General features: G+C 38.7%; 1 protein-coding gene across 1 annotated transcript in view; it reads left to right on the top strand.

Annotated features, from left to right (window-relative positions):
• GLIS3 (GLIS family zinc finger 3) overlaps positions 1–24,913 on the top strand; it is a 551,611-nt gene that overhangs the window by 445,561 nt on the left and 81,137 nt on the right. The window contains exon 8 of the mRNA XM_073634951.1: positions 19,859–20,033. Coding sequence (XP_073491052.1) covers positions 19,859–20,033 — 175 coding nt within the window. The remainder of the gene's footprint in view (positions 1–19,858; positions 20,034–24,913) is intronic.

The following is a 24,913-nucleotide window of genomic DNA, read 5'->3' as shown; positions in this document are numbered from 1 at the left end:
ACAGAAAAGGAGTATATGGGAATTTGCAGGTGTTTCATTTCTCAAAGAATGAGCATACAAAAAATTGTTAAAATAAAAGTTTATTATCACAAGTCAATCAAACATCTGGTTTGTCATATTAAAAAGAAATATAGTTAAAACATACATAATATCTATTTTATGAACAGAACCCCATGAGTATGAACCCAGCCATAGCATAATATAGATCTTATAACTCCAGCATACAGCTACAATGGCAACTGATAAATAAATTACCTGGAAGCCATAACTGTAAAGAAAAGGCCCCCACTACCCTTTCATAGAACTACACAGATGCAAGTCACTTCTCCAGGCTTCAGGACCCTACTCTACAGTGTCCCAGCTCCTCCATCAGACTGAACATATGGTGGGTCTATTTAATTTCCCGGGGATCCTAAGAGTGACATAGGAAGTCATGTGATCAGTCACTAGACCATTAGAGACTATAGTCCTCATGTGATCTTCTAATGATGCATTATCCTGTATATCAGTGCAGCTAAGAAAGCCATGGAAATAAATAGCATAATGATTAAAGTCAAACTACATAAAAAAAATACACAAATGAATGCAGCTGTAAATGTCATTTTTAAAATGCAATCAGTGCAAGTACCTGAATATAACTTGGTCATAGGCGTGTGCACGGCGTGTGGCAGATGTGCCGGATGTGCCTGGGCACACCCCAATCACCCTGGGCACTAGTGCCTTACCATTGCAGAGCACACAGCCCCGATGGAAGGGAGGGCCCACTGTGCCCTGTCACATGAGTAATCCATTGTATCAGCTGCGGTAGGTCTGCTCTATTGATCTGTGTTTCTGCCTGCGAGCTATGGGCGAGTGCACTGTGCCAATCCTCACTTACAGGATCGGCAGTGCCAGTGTAGAGTGTGCTATACTGCAAGATGGAGGAGGCTGCATCTGCCCTGCTATACTCCACCCCAACTTGCACACACTATCGCTCTGAAAAAGCTTGCTATGAAAGCAACAGAATGAAATACAAAGTACACAGCAGCACTCATCCTGACTGCCTGAGCAGGGAGAGCAGCCTTGGACCATGATTGTGAGTAGCAGGCATACTGTAAAAATTTAATGTTATTCCTGCGCTATCATGTATAAAGAGAAGGAAGAACTAGTGGGAGGGCTGTCTACACCGAATAGGGTACACTCTCCCCTAATAAAAAGTAGCAAACAAATTAAAACGTGGTGTGGCGCTCAACCATCAAGGACATAATAAATAAAAGTGCATCAGCATAAACAACTATAGACCAAAGTGACAGTGCTGACGGTAAATACAAAGATACAATAATATACTGTAAATGATACTGAATATCAAAGAAAGTGACAGTGCTCAAGGTATCATGCTACAACTAATAGATAGCATACAGGTAAATTCATCAGCCCACATGTGACCCAAAACGTGCAAAAATAAGTGCAAAAATAATAGTGGATCAAAACACAGCCCCAATAAATATAGTGCAAAAAAGGGGAAGTGAACTCGATCTTAGGCTGGGCTGGTGGGGTAATGCAAGGTAAATATACACCAGGCGTATATAAATAATGTACACGCCAGGTGACAAACAAAGTGACTGGTGCAAAACAAAATTAATCCTATGTGATAAATATAAAAATGTCCAAAATCAGGTGTACATATAGCAATCTTCTTAAAAGGGGTGAGGTGACTGGAATGGGTATATAGTGATGTTTCCTCTTCTTGCAGCACACAACACACTTATAAGTAGTGGCCCCTTACCTTCGGGCAATGGGGTCACAGCATAAACCAATAGTAGGACTAGCAGCCTTTCCTCTTGGTGCAGGGGCTAAATCCTTCCTGGTGATGGGATACCAACGTCGGATCAGGTAATAGGGGCGACAACCTTTATTCTATGACCAGCAACCTCATACAGGAACTCAGTCTCTCCATGGGTATAGGGGGATCCACAGTGGGAAAAGAACAAAAGGAAGGTCCCAAAATAGTGTAATATTGTTGGCAACAAGCTGGGTTTATTAGCATAAAAGGTACTCACATAAAAACAAGTAAAACGATTCCTTATCACAGATGAGCGGCGAGCTCGTATCATCAATCAGCATAGAGTGCCTATCCCGTCCCTACGCGTGACGTCACCGATCACGTGACTTCATCCCCTGATCCCATTTCAGATTAAAAAAAAAAAAATGCGCTCTGTCAGTAGATTTTCTATTAAAAAAATATAAAAGTAAATAGTAAAAAATATAAAAGTTTTGGAAGGTTGGCAACCCTGTCAGGAAGGAGCTGAAGGGGAGCCAAACGGCTACACAAAGCAATTAACCCCTCAATCATCAGACATCTTTACTGTACTATGTAACTAGTGAACGCTACCTACAGTGCCTGAAAACCACACCCAGCTTTTGCTACAGCATGCTGCGAGCACCTTACTTTTTTCTCACTTTCACTAGGGCCAAATTATGATCTTGTACTTAGGCCCACTGATTTCATTAAACGCCCCTGCCATGCCCATTAGCATTATCGCTCTGTGTGCAGAAATGAGAGATGGGAAAGATCTCTCACTGAGTGGCTCTGCCATAAGATGTAGAATGTATGAAAACATTAAAAAATGTTTTAATACATTTTAAAAAGTTTGTTTATTTAAAAGTGTGTATAAGTGTGTGTGTATATATATATATATATATATATATATATATATATATACACACACACACACACATGCATATGTGTTTGAGATTTGGGGTGCATGCCCTAATGTATTAGGCTGCGCACACCTATGAACTTGGTATAATGCCCCGTACACACAACAACAAATATTGGATGTGAGCTTGTTGGCGGAAAGTCAGACCGTGTGTATGCTCCATCGAACATTTGTTGGCTAGCAGGTTCTCAAATTTTCCGCCAACAAATGTTTGTTGTTGGACTTTCCGATCGTGTGTACACAAGTCCGTCGGACAAAAGTCCACGCATGCTCGGAATCAAGCATGAGCCGGAGATATAACTAGCATTCGTAATGGAGATATCACGTACGTCTTGTAAGTCATTACGTTAACATTTGTGTGACCGTGTGTATGCAAGACAAGTTGGAACCAACATCCTTCGAACAAAAATCCACGGTTTAGTTGTCAGAAAGTCTGATTGTGTGTATGGGGCATAAGACTTTTTGCAAACCAGAGATCATCTAGGATGTGGGAAAAGCAGCAGAAGGAGCTAGTCAGTTGTGCTGCACAGCTCATGTGCTAACAAAGGATATGGTGGTAGGAGGATAGAGCAGAGTGACAGATGAACTCATCAGTCTTTAGCTTTTTTTTTTTTTACTGCCCAGACACAGGCTTTGGAAAGGACAAGATCATTAGGTTTTACTTAACTGCTAAAAAAAAGGAAAAAGAAGAAAAAAAAAAGAAAAATCAGATCTGTGCTCTGTGGCAGATCTGTGTGAATTTCAGACCTGTATAGACAGAAATACAAATCCTTTGATGGTAAAACAGCCTCTCTTTATGTATTTTATCTGTCCATGTAACTATTTGCCTAGATTTCAGTTAAATATCCCATTAACGTGAAGTTTTTGAAGTAACTAAAAGCTTATAGTCTACATAAATTGTTCATTTAAATGATAATGCAGTTTGACTCAATGTTCTAGTCTACACTTTCTTTGACCTTTATTTGTTTATCTGCATCATAAGGTTGCTCTAGTTCCCTCCTCTCTACCCTTTTAAAATAAAAAAGGATTTCCTACATGTTCATCTGCCATGTCTAATCAATTGTTGCAGTTGACAGTCATTGGCAATACAGTATCGTTGTAAAGGCACCTCTGAGCCATGTAAACCATTATGACCTTTTAATAACACGGAGATGTCCAAACGATGAACTCCCATTCCTCCATGCTGGTGACATATTGTAAAAAAGCTCACGACGGGTTTGCAATCATTGTCCTATCTACTTGCTAATGCAAACAATTTCATCCTGCTCCTTACGTACCATTAGCATCTTGGTAACTATGATGACAAAAATCCATTGCTGATTTATAAGAAAACATCTTTGCAAATGAACTTCAATATGTTTTTGCTCTTTACCACAACTAAAAATACCCTAAAAGGTTGCACACATATTTCATCAATTCTGTTTATTACTAATATAACTTTATAGGGTTGGTATTTACATTGCAAGGGCATTTCAGTGAAGCTTCCAATCCTGTGCCAGCAAAATTACAGATTCTTTTTCTTTTTGCAAAGTGAATTTTTACCACATTCACTAAGGGGAAATTCCTTGCAATGGGAAGCTTCCCCTGTAAGGTGAACAGCTTATTTACCTTTGGTAAGTTCACCCCTATAAGTCAGAGTATAAAATGATTTGATTAACCTTGCAGCAGAGAACTTGAAATGCATGACTATGCTGTGTTCTCAGTTCTCAGACTCCCTGTCCGATAGATTGATCATAATTATTGTCAAGTAATGGACACATACTAATGCTGCTAAACAGGGTCTGGCCATTTAACCCTTTCACTGCCAGTCCTTTTTGGACTTTTTATGTCACATGATATTAGTGCAACTGTTTATCAAACCCATATTTCCAGTAAAAAATATGTTAACGTTAATTTTAGTGCGCACAAACACAATATATTACCCACCTTTTTGGCAAAATATAAATGATGAGGTTTATTGAATAAATAAATTTCAGACACGTGAAGCTTTGAAATTGTGTGTAAAATGGTCTGTGAAATGGGGACAAATTATGATATCCAAAATTATCTATGGACAATTCTTGAAAAGCCTTTACAGGTCATCACTTTAGAGTTAACCCTGAATGAGGGCCCTAACATGTGTGGCCAAATTTTGTTTTCCTATGTTGGAACACCTGACATATGTGTTTATGTTTGTATGTGTGTTTTGGGAGGGGTCTTAACAATTTGTAGGTAATTTTATTTCGTTTTTAAACACCTTTTCGTTTTTACACTTAACTTTATTGCTATCGCAAGGGGGCTAACAAGCTCCCTATGCGATACCATAGTGCAGGTGACAGGTTCCCCTTAAGGAGACATCAGGGGTCTATTAAACCCCTAATGTCACTCCTGCACTCCATCGTGTTTTATTAGATTATTCCCTGGCCACTGTGACCAGGGAAGGACAACACTGAAACCTGAAATGATGACATTCTTGTCTTTTCTGGCTTCATTCGCTGCATGGATCATCCTCCACTCTCTCTGCCCAGGGGATGATTGGGTAGCTGTAACTGCTTCCATTAGAAAACCTGCTGGGCAGCTTTAAACAAGGTCTTTACAGTGCTGCGTTGCCATCAGCATAGGTCTTATATCACTGGCAGAGATAAGGTTAAAGAGAACCAGATCATGCACCTAAATACATATTTTGAACAAGTAGTCAAAGCACTTTAAAACAAACACTGTTTATCTGTATCTCTAAGCATTGTAAAGAAAATAAAGATGACTTCCAGGTATGGATATTTTATACATAGTTACATTGGTCTAGCTTAGACCTATGCAATTCTACATATACCATACCTGGCCGATCCCCCTGGAAGCTGGAAATAAGAGAAGTAGACAACGCTACTCCAGTCATCTATATGTTTCCAAGTCTCACATCGAGTGGCTGCCCTGCTGCATTCTGAACATGGGAGAATGCCCACTCGACACGGGCACCATTCAGAGAGAGCTTTATATTTTTTGAATGAAGGTAAAACTTTGTCTGATTGGATGAGGTGGGGCAGTCACATTCACATTCTCCATTTTGTGCAATCAGAGAACACTTTGTATTATCTGAATGGCGTCCACACTGGGCAGCCAACCTTCTGTGCTCAAAATGCTTCAGAGCAGATGCTCAGCATGGGACCCGGAAGCTAGTGGAGATCACTGGAGTTGTGGTTTCTACTTCAGCAATTTCAATTTTCCAGGGGCATCTGCTAGGTATGGTAGTTGCATAGTTGCATTGGTCCAAGCTGGGTCAATATACCTGTGTATAAAATATCCAGACCTGGAATTCTTTAATATTCAAAGTTCACAACACAGGCACTGTTTTTTTATTGTTTTTTTTTAACAGATCTTGCAGCTTGCCTTCCCTCTAATGTGGACACACAGTAGGGTTTTCTAAGCTGTTAAAATCTGACTGAAACCAGACACTAGAATCTTTGTTGTGATCTATGAGAAGGAATAACTTCTCATTAAAAGCAACTAGAGAGGTCAGTTTTGGCTTGTTTTAAAAAGTTTACAAACAGTTTTATTGAGACAATTGTACAGTACAAACACAGAATAGGCCTTTGCTAGATATATAAACAAAGGATTCAACCATACAAAGAGATGAAGAAAGGAGATAACAGAGCTAAATGTGCAGTTAAAGCGGGATTCCGGCCAGCTAAAAAAAAAATTTAAAGTCAGCAGCTACAAACACTGTAGCTGCTGACTTTAAATAAGTACTTACCTGTCCTGGGTGCCCACGGTGTCGGCCGCCCGAGGCCGAACCGTCCCTCAGCTCTCGGGTCCCGGCATCGCCATCCTAGGTAAGGGAAACAGGCAGTGGAGCCTTACGGCTTCACTGCCAGTTTCCTACTGCGCACGTGCGAGCGGCGCAGCGCTCTGTGAATGGCCCCGTGGTGTTCTGGGAACACACACAGTTCCCAGAAGACAACGAGGCCGCTCACCGAGGAGAAGAACACGCCGCGGAATAGGAAGAGGCAAATTAGGAAGACTGCCTAGCAACAAGGGTTTAGGTAAGTATAACAAATTTTTTTTTTTCCAAATGTTTTTTTTTTTTATTTTTTTAGGAATTTTGGTGGCATTTTTTTTTCCAGGGTGGCCCTCCACTTTAACCATATAAAGTGTTGGAAAATTGTTGAGAAACAAACAGCGGACAAAATTTTCACAAAACAATAAAGAACAATGAGTAAACAATTGGAAACAGTGACCCTACCATAGGTGCCAGTTGGTAAATCTAGGATTTCACTTAGTTTGATACTTAGGAAGGGAGTAATGAATAAGGTGGCAAAAGGCTTTATTTAGTTATTTAGGTTATTTCTATGATGATTGTAAAGTATTGTCATGTACAAAGAAGATTTCCAGTTTGACATTTTACTAGTTGGGATGTTTTCTTTCAATATTCCTATATAATATAATTTACAAGTATTACGGAGACTTTTAACACACAAATGACATGTTATTCATTTAGTCTAACCTGCAATAGTAAGATAATTTCTCCAACAGGATGTATACAAAGGATCATACACTATACATATATAAATTGGGATAATGATGACACTCAGACAATGAAGGCAATGTGCCATCACCAGTTCACTCAGCTCTTCTCAGTGGGCATTGCTTCCTCTGTCTTTCCTTCTGGGGCCAATCCAAACAACCACCGTTATGGCAGGAAAATGGAACAGCATGTGTGAACTGGTACATACTCTTAATTTCTAAAACAGCCCTGGCACAGTGACTTTTTTCCCAGCTCTGTTTTAAAGCATCATTGGGATTCTGGAGGTCCTTCAAGTCCCAAAACCCTTTAGCTCTGGAACTACTAGCTGAATGATGGCAAGGATCTAGCACTGCAATGCTTCTAATCCCACTACTCAGCGCTCCATAGGAGTGCTTTGTAGCTGGGACAGTAAACACAACTTTTCCACATTGGGTTGGGTTTACAGAGGATAGGATGTGAAGTTAGGGCAGTTTATGCCAGTACAAAGGCAATGGGGGCTATTTACAAAAGGCAACTCCACTTTGCACTACAAGTGCAAACTTCAAGTGCCAAGTGCACTTGAAATTGCACTGAAAGTGCACTTGGAAGTGCAGTCGCTGTAAATCTGAGGGGAAAATCTGAAATGAGGGGAAGCTCTGCTGATTTTATCATCCAATCATGTGCAAGCTAAAATGCTGTTTTTTATTTTCCTTGCCTGTCCCCCTCGGATCTACAGCGATATTTTTAAGGATACTTACTTTAAGGGCTCTTTCAGACGGGTGGCCCTGGGGCAGAAAAACAGGCAGCTGGGCCACGGATTTACAGCCCCCTGGCCGCTCCCCACCATACTGACAATACCGCCAGACAAGGCTGTACACAGACAGAGTCTGACAGGGGGCAAACTCACCCACTGAGCACAATAAGACTGTGCCGCACCTGTATGCAACACGTATGATTTTAGTGTGGCAGTGCAGCATTACAGGTTAAATCTAGAGGTGAGGAGGCAATATAACATCTCCTTGCTGTCTTTAAAATGCCTCTGAAAAGTTGCTTGAATGCAGGTCACTCAGAGGTATGAAACAGCCCTAAGGGAGGCATGAAAACTGCCACTGCTGGCTTACTATTCCACAAATGCTAGTTACCTTGCTATCATGCTGGCCTCTGCGGTTTCAGTACTTTAGTAAAATCCATAAGTATGCAGATTAAGAATTCTGACTTTACACCATGTTTCCTGATCTGTGTGCTTGTTCTGCATTAGTGAATCAAAGCACTGCAGCATTATACCCAGGAAAGTAGTATTTTCAGAAGTACTGAAGGTTTGCAGTGGCAGCATCTGTGTATTTTTCAGAAAAGTTTTACTTACCCTTTGTGTGCATTTGTGATTTTTTTTTTTTTAGCTTAGATTTATTTTCCTGAAGCTCTCTTAAACTTCATTATCAAAAACGTCTTGATAAGATGTCTTTGTTCTGTCAGAGGTTTTACATGAGAATCTTTATATTTTCACAAATTCAGCGCAACATGTCATAAAAGCATAAAAGGTAGGAATTGCTAATACGAATGTGCTCATATCAATAGGTGGCCGGAAGTAACTGCTGGGATGAGAGCAATCATCTCACGTTTCACCCTGCTTTGTACTATGTTTAGGGACTTTTCAATGTGGTAGCACTTACAGTGAGAATGATAAATATGTTTGATCTATGGCAGAATACTTCACTATACTAGCTACAATTTTTTAGAAATTGGAAACATCTGCGCAAAGTAATTTGTACTTTCTTATTTTAAAAGTAGAAGACAATGAAGAAGCAATTAGAACAGCCAATTAACCTGTGGTATGGGAGCTTAACTAGTTCTGAGTACAGCACTTGTAATCTACTAAATGCTTATCCCCAATGCTTCATAACACTGCTACAGAATCCTTTTTAATGACTGCAGTGGGAATAATACAATTAGGGAAGGACCTAATCTGCAGAGTTTTATTGTGGAAATGAGTAGGTACAGTCAAATAATACTTCCAGAGAATTACTTTGTATATACCAATGTTGCGTGATAAAGTTTGGTATGTTTAAAGGCCAGTAAACCTCAACTACAAGTCACTGCATATAAAAAAAGCTATTAATACCAGTCACAAATATGTACACAGAAGTAGCTTTACTATACTGAAGATCATATACTTCACACTATTTACTAAATAAAATAAACAAGAGCAGGGATAAATCATGAAAGTATAATTGGATGTCAGACCCACATGCATGTGTATACATTTGCTTGCATGCATAATCTTGATATATGAACCCATGTAGCTGATTTTATACTGATGTTCAATTTATATGGTGTGGTCTTATTTTGCTGGGCTTAGTAAATACCCAAATGATATTTCTTTTTTTGCTTTCGGTTCCTATAAGATCCACCACAAAATTTGCATGCCAAACTATTTTTAAAAAGCTGAAGTAAATATAAATATAATAATAACAACCTTGCCTTCCAACCAGGATTTTAATCCCCGACAGCTTATGATGCTAGGAATGTAAAAAAAAAAAAAGTTTAAGGCCTCTTTCACACGGGGGATCCGTATGTCTGTTTTTCATCCTTACGTTTTCGGATGAAAAACGGACATACATGTATCCCTATGGAGCGTCGGATGTCAGCGGTGACATGTCCGCTGACATCCGACCCGCTCCGATCCGAAAAGTGTAACGGTCTGTCATCACCCGATCCCCCATAGGGGAGAGCGGCGCTCTGACAGGTCCGTCGCAGCACAGTGTGCAGCGACAGACCTGTCATTTTCCTGCTCACCAGGGATAGGCGGAGCGATCCCCGCTGAGCAAATGGGTGTTCACGGGGCGGATCATCACTGATCCGCCCCATGTGAAAGAGCCCTTAAACAAGTAAATATGATATACTTTCTTATATATTTACTAATGCTAGCAGCATAAAGAATAACAATATTTAATGTTGATTGAGAGAGTGAAGTTCCACTTTAATAACTTTTAGTTAAAATTGATAATGCTAGTCCTTTACGGCAGTTTTATTGGTAAAACCTGGAAAAGTAGGACTCTTCATATAGCCGAAACTAGACCCAAAGGTACTCAACTAATGCTGCACCAGAAAACCGAAGCTAAACATTCTGATTGCTTGCAGCCAAGGACAGCAAGAATTCTTCCACCTTCTTCGCCTGTAGCCACTCTGGCGGTATGATTAGGTCAGATTTTTGCATCTCAAAGCGGTACAACTGTTTTGCATAGAAATTTGGCGTTTTTTATTGTAGGCCTGTAATTCTTAGTAATAACACACTTAAATCTGTCCAAACAAGAGTCTAGTAGACATCCCGGGTATGATAAAGTTTGAAACACGAAATCATAAATTATAATATAATAAATACCTATAAATATTTATAAAAAATAATAATATAATAATAATAAAATGAATTTCCTCACGATTCACTATCGCTCAATTCTGCAAGTGTTCGAATTTACTATCACTGTTTTCTAGCTGGTGTAAAACCACTTTTGATGTAAAGGGACACTTTTTGGTTGCCATGGACAAAAAAGTTTCCAGGCAGAAAGAACAGTATATATAATATAAAACTGCATGCAGGGCACTGGACAAAACACTGGGGACAAAAGGGATGTGAAATGATTTGATACAGCAATGTAATCTGTAAGATTACACTGTACTGTTTGTGTTATGTCTTGTGTACTTTTTAGAATTTGCCGCCGGGCTCCGCCCCTCATGCGCTGCGACGCTCGCAAGGAATGGAGCCCAGCACACAGAGCTTCGGGCAGAGGACACATCCCACAGACACAGCAGGGGGACATCGCAGGATCCTGGGGACAAGGTAAGTAAGCTGTACCAGGATCCTGAGATGCCGGAGTGTGACTCGGGGTCACCGCTAATGGTACTGAAATTTAACCCCAAGCCACACTTGGGATTACCGCCAGGGAGGTTAAAGTAATACTAAAGCTTAGTTTTTTTTTCTAAAATAACAAACGTGTTATACTTACCTGCTCTTTGCAGTGATATTGCACAGAGCAGCCTGGATCCTCCTCTTCTCGGGTCCCATGCCGGTGCTCCTGGCCCCTCCCTCCTGTCAAGCTAAAGCACTCTGTAAACTGAAATGTGTAATATCCTTAAAGTGGTTGTAAACTCTCCCCTACAACTTTGTCCCATGTAAATCAGCATAAAAAACCCTAATGAACACTGCTTGTAGATATCCCCTTACTTGCTTAGTGTTGTTGTAATCCTTTTTGTTCTTTAGAATGACTTCACTGAGCATGCCCAGATCTCCCCTGATTTACAGCATTTTACTGTGTACTTGTCTGTTTATTATCAGATCTTCCTACGGCACAACACTGATATCCCATGAGACTGCATAATCGCTCAGAGCTTCCTACTACACCCCATGTGACCATATGACATCACATGGAGTGTAAACTTGGACAACGGACAGCATTACTGCAGGCAAACAATAGATAATAGGCACAAGTAAATACTATGAAATACTATGAGCAGTGAAGCAGGGTTTCCATAGAAACGTTGGATTGAGAAGGAGGCTTGGTTAACAGTACAGGAAGTGCTCAATGTAAGGGCGGAAATTCACTCTACTGTGGACTCAGAAAACAATACTTAAGATGGTGCTGCCTAACCCCTGGAAACAAGTTTTTAAAGTTTCTTTAAACAGTAAGTAATATGCGATTTGGGCTGGATTACAGTGACTATAGTTTGATAATTACTTATTATAATGGACTAAATGAAAAGCAGCATCAGAGTGGGAGGGTTTACTTCCTCTTCAATGACAAAGTGCATTGCTTATATTCCCAGAGCCCAGTGTGCTCTTTCAAATATATATTTCCCTGATTGAAAACAATAAACATATATAGTATATCATACAGAACTATCATATAATATTATTATTATTATACAGGATTTATGTAGCACCAACAGTTTGCGCAGCGCTTTACAACATGAGGGCAGACAGTACACTTACAATACAAACCAATACAGGAGGTATCAGAGGGCCCTGCTCGTTAGAGCTTACAATCTAGAAGGATATTAATGTTACAAGCTCACTAAGCAATGAAACACACGCGCCAACCTATCATGCGTGTAAAAAAGATAAAAAACCCTATATGCTATGTTGTATTAAAAAAACAGTATATGTACAAGTATATTATATTCAGAACCTGTATTCTAAACCCCTTATCATGGAGCCTTATACACTGTCTAGTGTTTCGGAGCATGTGTATAGAGACCAGTGCACTTGCAGTACATTTCCCCACTGTGCACGATTAACTGATGCTTTTTAAAAATAAAGATCTTTTACAGTCTCATTTAACAATAGCCTCATATACATTTATTCCTATATGGAAGTGCATCTAAAAATGCTATCAATGCTTAGTGACCCAAAACCAAAAAGAAAATCACATTTTTATTTTAGGGATGTCACAACTTACATTTTGACTCTAGCGCACACATTTTAAACCAAACCACTCATGTTAATAAATTCTGTTTACATTCACAGTAACCAGTACATGCTCTTGCACATCTCAATACACATAATAAGTTCTCAGAGGAAAGGGTTCACTAGTTCATATTACATCAATGCACAATCATATATATGAGTGCATATTCATTAGTAGACCAATCTCATTTTTTTTCCAATGTGTTGTTTAGCATGTTTTCCATGATTTTTGCAGATTTACAAAAGACAACTTGTAATTGGCATAGCTAAGAGGAAATCTACTGTGTTTTTTTCTCTTTTACATCTATATCTCTGATTTTCCGTATTTAGCTGTAATAAACGTTACTCATTTTTCTGAAGCTACTGTATTTTTTGCAGCTTTCAATTTACGTTTGATTGCCCTTTTGCATTGTGTAGCTTGTGTATGGAGACTATCTTTCTTACCTTACAACCCCATTATCCTCCAAATTTTAAGAAAAAAGCATCTTGTCAACATTCAGCATGTTATTTAGCTAAGATCATAAAATAAAAGGTGGACAGAAGTCACAACTGAAATTCCACAGCAAACTTTTTAAATATTATTTGGTTATGTTCTCTCTGCATTCCTTTAAAATAAACACTTCACGTTTAATGAATTTCTCCTGGAACACTCATATGGAAGGTTACCAATCGGTTCTGCTAACTTTTCAGGCAACATGTGGGCGAGATGTGCAATGACTCGTTATGCCCATAACTAATACAGAAAAGACTAGTGATGCGTGCATTGGTTTGAAAACTAGGTATATCGTGAATTTTTGTTATTTGTTTTTCTGAATATATCTGTAGGTTTTTTCTAATTTTAGGAGATTCATGCAATTCATTAATCATGATTGCCTAGATTTGCTATTCAACAAATCAGACAGGACCTACATACTGTAGAAATATCCTTGAGGATTAAAAAGTGATAACTCAGCAATGCTTTTAATTTGTTAAATCCAGGCTGTCATTGAGTGGCTATTATACTTGTATAGGCTGAAAGTTAGGGTGGAAATTACATTAATTCATGACATTATTCTGAATTTGAAACAAAACCCTGTATATCGTTTCAGAATATACTAGCAGCTAATCTCTTTGTACACAAATTTTATTAAAGCGGTAGTAAACTCGTCAAAATAAAAACCATTTAACCAATATTACAATCTACATATGTATTGGGAATAAAATGGGCACTAATGCCCCGTACACACGATCGGATTTTCCAACAACAAATGTTGGATGTGAGCTTGTTGGCTGAAAGTCTGACCATGTGTATGCTCCATCTAACATTTGTTGTCGGACTTTCCGCCATCTATTTTGTACAGGTCAAAAGGTCACCAATGTAAAAAGCAGAAAACAGCTGTAATCTGCCAAAAAAGAAGCTCCTGTACTTTTTTGAGCTTCAGGCGTTTTGCTTTAGATGACAAAACGCTCAGATGCGAACAGGGACTATTGAAATTAATGGGATTTGTCTTGTTGGGCGTTTTTAGAGCTGAGGCTTACAGCGGAAAAAAGCCCCAAAACACCTAGGTGTAAACAGAGCCTTAAGGTAAGACAAGCCCTTGGTGCCCAGTAGTTGTTGGTAGATCTAAGGAAGGTTGTACAAACAGATTTCAAAGTGTATGGCCAGGGAATCTTGCAATCATTTTGATCCTTGGTCACTAAAGCTTTCGGTTAAAAAAATATAAATGATTAATAGCTGTGTATATGTACACAGTTTACCTATTGATTGTCGTATGTATTAGGCTCCATTCACACCTGAGCATATCAATTCACTGGCATTTTCAGGCTTTTTTTTAAGCTTTTTTTTACAGCTTATTAAAAGCTTTTTTAAAGCATTTTAGAAGTGTAGCACAAGTGTTTTACAGCTTTAGGCATCTTTGTTTAGCCAAAAGAAAGAACTAGGGGGAGGAGAGAGAGAGGAAATTAGAGGTGGAGAGCTGCTATTTGATCATTTTACAAGCATTTTTCTGCTCAAGACAGGCGTTTCTATTGAAGTCTATGGGGCCAAAAACACTTGTGATCTGCTAAAAAGAAGCTCATGTACTTTTTTAAGCTTCAGGTGACATAACGTTCATATGTGAATAGGGGCCATTGAAATGAATAGGATTTTGCTTGTTGGACATTTTGGAGCTTCAGGGCTGAGCGTTTTACAAGCTGAAAAACGCTAAGGTATGAATAGGGCCTTAGGTAAAATTTTACTTATATTCTGTATGATATCTTGTTATCATAAATTAGTCATACATTTAAACATACAGCAGTTTAGTTGAACACATTGTGAAAATTGATTATTTGATGTTAAATGTATAAAACAACATGCTGGCTTACATGAATATCAGTGAAATCTATAAATATAAATGTTTGGCTGAGAATTCCTGGAAACAGAACAATTTCTTATTTAAGGATGTACTACTACCTATTACACACAAATAAACTGGGACATTTCTAGTGTTATTTTCAAAATTACTGTCTTACTTCCATTGGAGCCCCATCACTTCATTGCCAAAAAATTACACTTGAGCCACATCTATAAGGATGAGTAAGCTGGAAAGCCAGATGTTAAAGTATACTTCCCTAGAGAAAAAATAAAGAAAACCAGTCTCAGTTCTTGAAACTGCAATTTCTATTACTCCATGGAAAAAGAAGTTGCTGTTAATATACTTAGATGTCTAGATGATTAACACTCCTAGGACTTCTACTAAAATGTAAATTGAGACATCAAGCACACATTCCATTTTTACCAAATTCTACTTTTACAGCAAACACTATAGAAACACTTAGGTTGATTTACTAAAACTGGAGAGTGCAAAACCTGGTGCAGCTGTACATAGAAAACCAATCAGCTTCCATAATTGTTCAATTAAGCTTTGACAAAAAAAAACTGGAAGCTGATTTTTGAGTTTTAGTAAATCAATCCCACTGCAGCAATACTTAAATCCTTATAAAAGGTGTTTTGATAATTAAAGCTTATTGCACCACTTGTTATCTTTTTTTTTTTTTTACATTCATTTGTAAGACACTGTAAACAATGAAGCCTATCTTCTTATCAGGAATAGGGATGAACAAACCGAGCAATGGTCAACTTGATGTTCACCGAAGTCCATGGGAAATCCTCCAATGCCAAACATAGCACCCAAACCTCAAAAGTGCATGAGTAGTTGGCCACTGCCATAGGAGACATGTACCAGTGCAAAAAAAATATTCAGTGAAGAGCCATTTGAAGAGGCTTTTAAGCATTTCAAATACACACTTCCTTTAAATAACATGTTTGGGAAATGCCTTAAACTAGAACTAAAGGCAAAACATTTCATTTTGGATAGAATAAGGAATACTGTAATTATAACCCTGTCAGTTTTTTTTTAAATCTGTGTCCCATTTGGGAGATTTCTTTTAAAGTGGTTGTAAAGGTTGAAGGTGTTTTACCTTCATACATTCTATGCATGAAGGTAACAAACCTTGGCTGTGCAGCTGCCCCCTCAGCCCCCCCTTTACTTGCCTGATCCTGATCCAATGATGTGCACGAGAGCAGCAGTTCTCCAGGGTCTCTCCCTCCTCATTGGCTGAGTCCCGCTGCTGTCAATCACAGCCAGTGAGGAGGGAGTAGGGGGTGGGTCGAGCCATATGCTGTGTGTCTTATGGACAGACGGAGGCAGCTCCAGGAGCATGCACATACGAGTGCCCTCAGAGCAAGCAGCTTGCTCTAGCGGCACTAGGCAGGAGGGAGGAGCCCCAGCGGGGAACCGGAGAAGAGGAGGATCAAGGTTGCTCTGTGCAAAACCATTGTCACCAAGGTCACCAGAACTAGTGTCCCCATTAGAAGATATCCCCTGTATTCCTGCTCTGGTGACAACCCACAATTTGCACATGAAGTTGTGTACCAGTTCAACGTATGCTAACAAAAGTCACATTTAGAAAAATAAAACTATTGCCACTAAATGACAGTTCCCGGGTGGCTTCCTTCTGTTTGTAACAAAACTATATAGGGCCCCCCACAAAATTCATACCAGACCTTTATCCACTAGATGAGTATGGGGGCTCTCCAAATTCCATACTAGATCCTTATCTCTATGCATGCCACTTGGTTAGCCAGAAAAATTGCAATAGAAGTAAGAATGGGAGAGGACTTTTTGGCACAGATTGTTGGGATATTCACTTATAGTAACTGAAGCAGAATCTACATTGATGGGTGATGTGAATGATGTTGTTTTTACAGTGGGGGAAATTTAAAAGAAAGAAATAAACAAAGGATTTTTTTTCACTATTTAACTATTTAAGTTTTTGGTGAATGAGTAACAAGGAGTACTATTTACCCATTACTGATTGATTTGGGGGGAGGGACAGATATCTGGTGGCCCCCCGCAGCCACCAGGCTAGGAATGTAGGAATGAAGCCCTTGCCCCCGTCAACATGGTGCCTTGCAGGTGGGAATGAGTACTTTGCGCAAGGGTACTCTCCCAATGTTGAGGGTATAAAGCCTGGCATGATTTGGGAGGGCGTGTTTTGCCCCCCCTCCCCACCTTTCCTGGGGGCCAGACAGGCTGCATATCTGAATAAGGGTCTGGTATGGATTTTGAAGGGGTTTGCCTGGGGTTCCCCTCAAAATCTGTATTAGACCCTTATCCAGGATGAGGGTCTAGTATAAGTTTTGTGGGGAACCACATGCCTTTTTTTTAATTGTCTCTCTTAAATCCAAATCAGTCTTATTATTCTGACAGTGGGGACTCCCCCACCAACTCACCAGAAAACATAGATTAATGCTGCAGCCAGTGGTTGCAAGCGCTGATCAAATGCTAGCTTTCCAGCAGGACTGGTCAAGAGAAGTCACTAAACCAGTTTCTGCTGAACAGACAGCGGTACACACTTATTGAAAGTCGGCCGGTTCCTGCTGAACCGGTCACTTTCACTATATATATATATATATATATATATATATATATATATATATATATATATATATATATATATATATATATAGTCTATATATAGCATCTTGATATGCCACACCTGTGAGGTGGATGGATTATTTCGGCAAAGGAGAAGTGCTCACTAACACAGATTTAGACAGGTTTGTGAACAATATTGGAGAGAAATAGGCCCTTTGTGTACATAGAAAAAGTCATAGAACTTTCAGTTCAGCTCATGATAAATAGGGGCAAACACCAAAGTGTTGCGTTTATAATTTTGCTCAGTGTATATATATCTTTTGCTTTAGTATAGACCTATGTATGTCCCAAGCATGTCTGAATCCACTTAAATCATACTATTTATTTTTATTTATTTTTTTCATTTGTGTAATTTATTTTTATATAACTTTGCCATGCATTGTATTAGAAACATAGTTTTAGTGGAATTTTAAATGAAAAAAATGATTTATGTTTTACTTTATAATCTTTCATATTGATAAATCAACCTGCTCATAGTGGAAATGTAACAATTGCTCTGATCAATAAAGGGCATACAGATATGAGAACTAAAGTGGTTAACTGACTGGTATAAAATGCAGGCACGCTAAGGCTTGTGCACATACCTGCAGAATATTTCTGCATATTCTGATTTGCCTGGATTCCGTAATTGGGTAAATTTTCACTATTATAGTGATGGGCCAGTAGCAATCTCAATTGGCAGGGCTTAACCCCCCTGGCGGTATGATTATTTCAGATTTTTGCGTCTCAAAGCAGTACAATTATTTTGCATAAAAATTTGGCGTTTTATATTGTAGGCCTGTAATTCTTAGCAATAACACACTTATATCTGTTCACCAAGAGTCTAGTAGATATCCTGGGTATGATGACGTTTGAAACACAAAATCATAAATTATAATATAATAATTAAATATAAATAATTATAAAAAATAATAATGTAATAATAATAAAATAAACTTCCCCACGATTCACTATCGCTCAATTCTGCAAGTGTTCTAATTTACTATCTCTGTTTTCTAGCTTGCCTAAAACCACTTTTGATGTAAAGGGACACTTTTTGGTTGCTATGGACAATCTCCAGTTTCCACGCATAAAGAACAGTATATATCATATTAAACTGCATGCAGGGCACTGGACAAAGCACTGGAGACAAAAGGGATGTGAAATGATTTCATACAGTAATGTAATCTGTAAGATTACAGTGTACTGTATGTGTTATGAATTTTCACTTTTTTGAATTTACCGCCAGGCTCCACCCCCATGCGTTGTGACGCTCACAGCGAACTGAGCCCGGCACACAGGACATCGTGGTAGAGGACAGAGCCCACGGACACAGCGGTGGGACATCGCAGGATCCTGGGGACAAGGTAAGTAACCTCTTCCAGGATCTTGCAATGCAATCCCGAGGCTCAGGTTTACCGCTAATGGTGCTGAAATTTAACCCCGAGCCACACTCAGGAAAACCACCAGGAAGGCTACAATCAAGCTGCAAAAGTACCAGGAAGTGTTAAAGGTTTGCAGATCAAACCAGCCCAGCTTTTAGGCAGAGCATAGGTTACTGAAAACTGTTGGTTGATGGGGAGAAGTACCCCCATTTTAGTACAAACATAGTTATACATCAGACCTAGCACAAGGGTAGGATCATATACTATTAGTTTGGACCCATATGGGCTGATTTACTATGGGTAAATAGGCTGTTTATCTTCCAAAGGGATTTTTTTCTTGGATTAGTAAACTTGGGGAAAATTCACTTTGCAAAAAAATACTCAATTATGTGCAGGGAAAAATAAAAAAATATATATATTTTTGCTTGCACATGATTGCACTTCATTTATTAAGCTAAGGAAAAATTCCCTTGTGAACTGAAGAGCCTATTTGCCTTTAGTAAATTCACTCCATAGAGTCTGATAATAAAATATTTTTTTCTGACACCATTAAATAAGTAGGTAAAAAAAACATGTAGTAACAATAATTAGCAATTACTATAATTACACAAACACACATATGTAATATGTAAACATAGTATACAGTATTCGTTTATGTTAAATAGTCCTGCTTAAAAGACCGAGGTGTGATGCTCCAGTTCAGTGGATTTTTTTTTTTCAAGAAAGGTAAATATTTTAGTCCTTCTATTACTCTGTATTTATTGACTCAAGCAAGAGTGTTAAAATCACTTTTCCTTTCAGTATTATTTTCCCTCATTCTGACTGCCTAAATGTTTTTTACCTGTCTAATACTGAGCAAAACCATAAGCTATTTTGTATGTAATTTGTTTTCTCTTTTGTAGCTGCCCTGTTCTCCAGTTCTCATTCAAGTAGAAGTGGAACTGCTGGTGGGAATGTTCCTCAGTCTCAGCCTCTTGCTTCCAGCCATCCTTCTCCAGGGAGTAACTTGCAGTCCAGTCCTCATAACCCCTCATCCCAGCTACCTCCTCTCACACCTATGGAAACAGGCTCTGACAGGTATAGGTGCTTGAACCATGGCTTCATGTATATTTAGAATGTTGACTGTTTATAAGAACTCTAATAAACTTATACCTTGTGAGCTGTTATGTGAAACACATGAACGCCACGTTTATTTTAAATGTGCAATGAGCTGCTTTCACCTTAACACACTCTCGTGTAAATGTGTCACAATATTATATATAGGTATAGCACTTAAATAATTATTCAAACCTACATGATCATCATGAAAAAATCAATAATGTCTCTCATAAATCAAACATAAATAAAGTCTCTCCAAAAAAATCTTGTGCTAAGGTTATTTTTCCCACTGTGAATTTGTGCTTAAAAGTCTTCCACTCACTGTGCCACCATCACCAGCTGTGCCCTCACCTGTACCCCAATGACTTTACATTTTATGTATGGTCATAAAAGGCTTTTGTCCCCTTTAATTGACATAAGGCATCCTTCCAGTCCCTTTGATGGTCTTATAGGATGGTAGACCCTTTTTCCAAACAACCTCTTCCTTCTTTGGATTATTCAGGTAATTTCCCTTTAAGGCACTCTCCAGCTTTCTCCTGCACTCAGAAAGCATACAAGGAAACCAACTCTACATAGTGCTTTATCTTTAAAACCATTTATTCATTCCCTTCCACCTCCAGAATAACATTCACATTTAAAACCAGTAAGACATGCCTCAAATATTCAGCATATACAGTATATACAGCATTTACAGTATACAGTATAATTACTGTGCTCTTTTATTACACAATCCAGTTCTCCAGTATATTTTACCTGCTCTTCTCTACTTCAAAGCGTATATCCACAATAAAATGATAGGTACCTATATAAGAGAGAGTGAGGTGTCATCCAATCAGATCCCCCTGATGAAGTTATGTGAGCCAGGAGATGAAACACGTACAGGTTGAACTAGCTGAATGACATCACAATGCTCAGAAGTAGCGAAGGACTGGTAAAATACACGAGAGAATTGTATTGTGTAATAAAGGGGATGGACATGTAAGCTTGATTATATTTATTTTAGTGCTACACCTATTTGTTATATATAAAAATAACTCTACGCAGAATGTTTTTCTCTGGTAGTGGAGGAGGGTATCAGCTTGGATTTCCTTGTTCTGGATAGAACAGAACTGGGTTCAATCCAACTATTTTCTGGTATTGCCCCACTACTTGGCTCAGTAAAGACTACAGACCTGCCTATGTAGTTATATCCTCATATGACAAATTGTAGATTTCACTTGGTGACACAGAATTTAGACACTTATCACATATTGCTTTGCATGCATTGAAAAGAATGTAAGATGTTTTGTGAATGGTAGGAATGGTGAGTAAGCAAACCTCAGTACTCTCAACAGGACTGTAAGTTAGATGTTCTTGCTTTAAAGCAGGTTTAGACACATTTCGGCAAATTTATACACATGTACATTCGTTTTAGACACATTTATACTCTAAATAAGAAAGAACACTAGCTGCAGTAGACACCGAACTGGTCAAACCACACCAACAATAGTAAATAAAAATCAATATATGGTGTCGCGCTCTAGTGAAAAAAATTAGTACCATAAATAAAGTGCTAAATTAGTTAAAGTGCTATATAAAGTGACATTTTTTATTGATGTTTGCAATTTTGCACATGTGATGTCACTTTATATAGCACTTTAACTAATTTAGCACTTTACTTACGTTTATATTCTAAATGCAGCTAAACCTCAGTTCCTCATACTGGTACAGTAGGATTCCAGTGGAAGGCTTTGGCATATCAAACCTGATGTGCTATCATGTTATCAAGCATTTTTAGACCTCTTCTCTCATGTGGTCCAATCATCCGTTGAGTCACCCATTTATTCTTTAAGCCCGGGTTCACACCTATGCGAATTAGATGTGCGTTTCCTCGCATCTAATTCGCATAGTAGGAGAATGTGACTGGCTCCCTATAGAGCATATCTCCAGGGCGGCTGCGGAGCGCACTGCACAAAAACGCTGTGTGTCTTTGGCTCCGTTTCAGGGCCGAATTCAGGCATAGAATCGGCCCTGATTCGTCCCTGAAACAGGGAACAGGGATCCGCAGCCCGGTATAGTGTGAACCGGGGCTTTTACATTTGTCTGCTGTTTGATCTTCCTAGAAGTGTATAGAAGTTCCCCTGGGCTGAAGTGCCGCATTATCACCAAAAAATTGCATACACAGACTTTATATCAATCGTATGCGTGCTGATGGTTGATTATACATTCAGCACAGGCATTTACATTTACTTTATTTAGATTCAAAGGAAGCCCAATCTGTCTTTTAAAGCCACTCTTTTGTCTCTTCTAAGATTTTACTGCCAAATGTACTTGGGAAGCATGATCAGACTTCCCATGAACTATTTTAGTTGTAAACCTTGAGGCATTAATACATTTTTCATAAATCATTTCTGCATGGTAATACATTTAAAATAGCAGTTTTATTGAAAAATAAAAGAATAAATGTCATTTAGACAAGCAAATCATGTTTCAACAATAGTTTTTCTTAACGTTAATGTTTGGCTATAAAAGAAAAAAACAATATGTCAAAGTGAAATATATAATTAGGATATAAAAAGCTAAGTTAATGTATCTTGTATAAAAGTTGTGAGATTGTGCAAGCAGACACTCATTTGCTTTAAGGGCTGAAGCGGCACAGAGAGCTGGCTGCTAGATCATATAGCTAAAAGTTAGATATTTTCACTGAATCACGCATACGCTTTTTTTGTGTTAGGCTGTGGTTTCAGCTAGCGTTAGGTGTTGAAGTACCGAATAAAGGAGATTTATAAGGAGCTGTCCTGTGCAGTTTACCTAATGATAAAAACAAAGGTCTTATACTCAGTAAGGTGTTGACTTTACAAGAAATTTTTCTTTTCAAAACATTGAATAATAGCAGCACTGCCATTAAAGCAATAAAATAGCAGCAGTCTTTATATTTTGCTGTATATTGACACATGATACAGATAACATATTACCCATCACCCTGTACCTTATAAAAGTACCTTTTTGAATCCTGAGTCTACAGCATGCCCTTCTTCAGCCTTTCCATATGCCTACAACCATATCACTCTAACCCCATCACTAGAAGCAGATGCCTAGGGGACAACAGTATCATACAAAGAGGCAATGTACACTTATTGCACAGTCTGCTTCACTTGTTTTCTCTGATTCCCAGCTAGAAAGATGCACAGTGTGCGGCCTATGCAGGGTAGCCCAAGCACACAGGCTGCATTGCAGATTGACTAGATGTATGCATGGGCGATGATAGCATACACGGTGCACTGCTAGTGGACTAGTGATGGCTGAAAATTGATTTCAAGTGATCCTCATGTTGTTCTGTGAATGAGAGATCACAGTGGGCCCCATCCCCTTAGTGCTTTTGTGTACTGCATGGTGGATATGCCACTTGAATGGATCAACAACCTGCCAGTTTCTTATATTTGATGAGGACTCTGTTTGTGAGATAGCTGATCTTGAGTTATTGAGTCTCCATACCTGCTGCAGACATTATGAGGTGGGCCCACACTCCTTGAGGTACGCTTTTTATATATATTATGAGGAACACAACAGAAAAGGCAAGAACATTGCAATGATGGACATCAACACCCAAAGCTCTGAGGTGGACAAAAAGAGAGCTGGGAATTATGGCAGGGAGATCTCACTGTTGGAGTACCTAAGACATATTAGATGCTACTAGCTCACTCGGCTCATGAGTCTCCACTTTTATTTAAATTATCACTAGTAAGTAAGACATATCTTATCATTAATTCTATCAAGATATTGAAGCATAAGCCATGAAATTCATGAAAATCTCAGAGGTTCAGCATCTGGCCAAAGAAATCTGATGCTTTATAGTTTTGAATTAGTGTTTAAGAGCTCAAATTTACTGTTGATTTAAACAATTGCTACTGAATAATCTAATATGTTGTTATCAATTACCACTTCCACAGCATATTGGAAAACGAGGAGTTACTTTGCTCAATAGCATAAGAATAAAATTCCCCAATGTAGCTTAAAATGTCCCCCACATCATAAAAACACTATCAATAAATGGTGTATTACATGCTGTTCATACTCACTCAGTCGCTATGAGATTTGTTTTGTGAATTCGGTAAAAAACCTAGTTGATCCTGCTGCTCTCTTTTTCCATCTTCTGTTCATGTCCCCTATTCAGCTAGGGATTTTGCAACCTTGGTGGCAACTTTGCACATGTTCAGTTTTTAGTAGACATGTGCATTCGTTTTCGTCCGAATGCATTTTCGTCCAAATTTCAGGTATTTTCGTTATCGTTTGTGCAGAATCCGAAAAACGAAACATCCGACATAAACAAATGCTTTATTTTCATTTTTGTTGCTACAACAGTTCGATATAGATAGGAGATTCAACATGATAATGACAAAAACAATCTGTGTCCATCAAACCTGTGGTCGAATGTGCCTAACCTTAACTCTATTAGTCCAAGATTATTATACATAGAGAGAAAAGATTCGACACAGAGAGAAAAGATTTGACGTAGGGGAGAAAGATTCGACGTAGGGGAGAAAGATTCGACGTAGGGGAGAAAAGATTCGACGTAGGGGAGAAAAGATTCGACGTAGGGGAGAAAAGATAAATAAAAATAATGATGATGATGAATGTTATTGGCTGATTGTAACCAAAGAGGAGGAGCAGTAAAATAGCTAGAACTAAGTACACACGTACTTTGGCTTATGGTGTCTGTTAAAAGTTCTAAGAAGATTCGACAGAGCAGGTAAACTATACGGTGTCGTACAGTTTAGCTGCTCCGTCGAATCTTCTTTGAACATTCGACAGACACCATAAGCCTTCAGTGACAGATTCGACCTCAATTTGGATTTTCGGACGAATGCAATTTTTAACGA

This window comes from Aquarana catesbeiana, linkage group LG01 (genome assembly GCF_042186555.1).
Source record: "Aquarana catesbeiana isolate 2022-GZ linkage group LG01, ASM4218655v1, whole genome shotgun sequence".
Taxonomy (NCBI): Eukaryota; Metazoa; Chordata; class Amphibia; order Anura; family Ranidae; genus Aquarana; species Aquarana catesbeiana.
The sequence above is the reverse complement of the archived record's forward strand: the minus strand, read 5'-3'. Positions and strand labels throughout refer to the sequence as shown.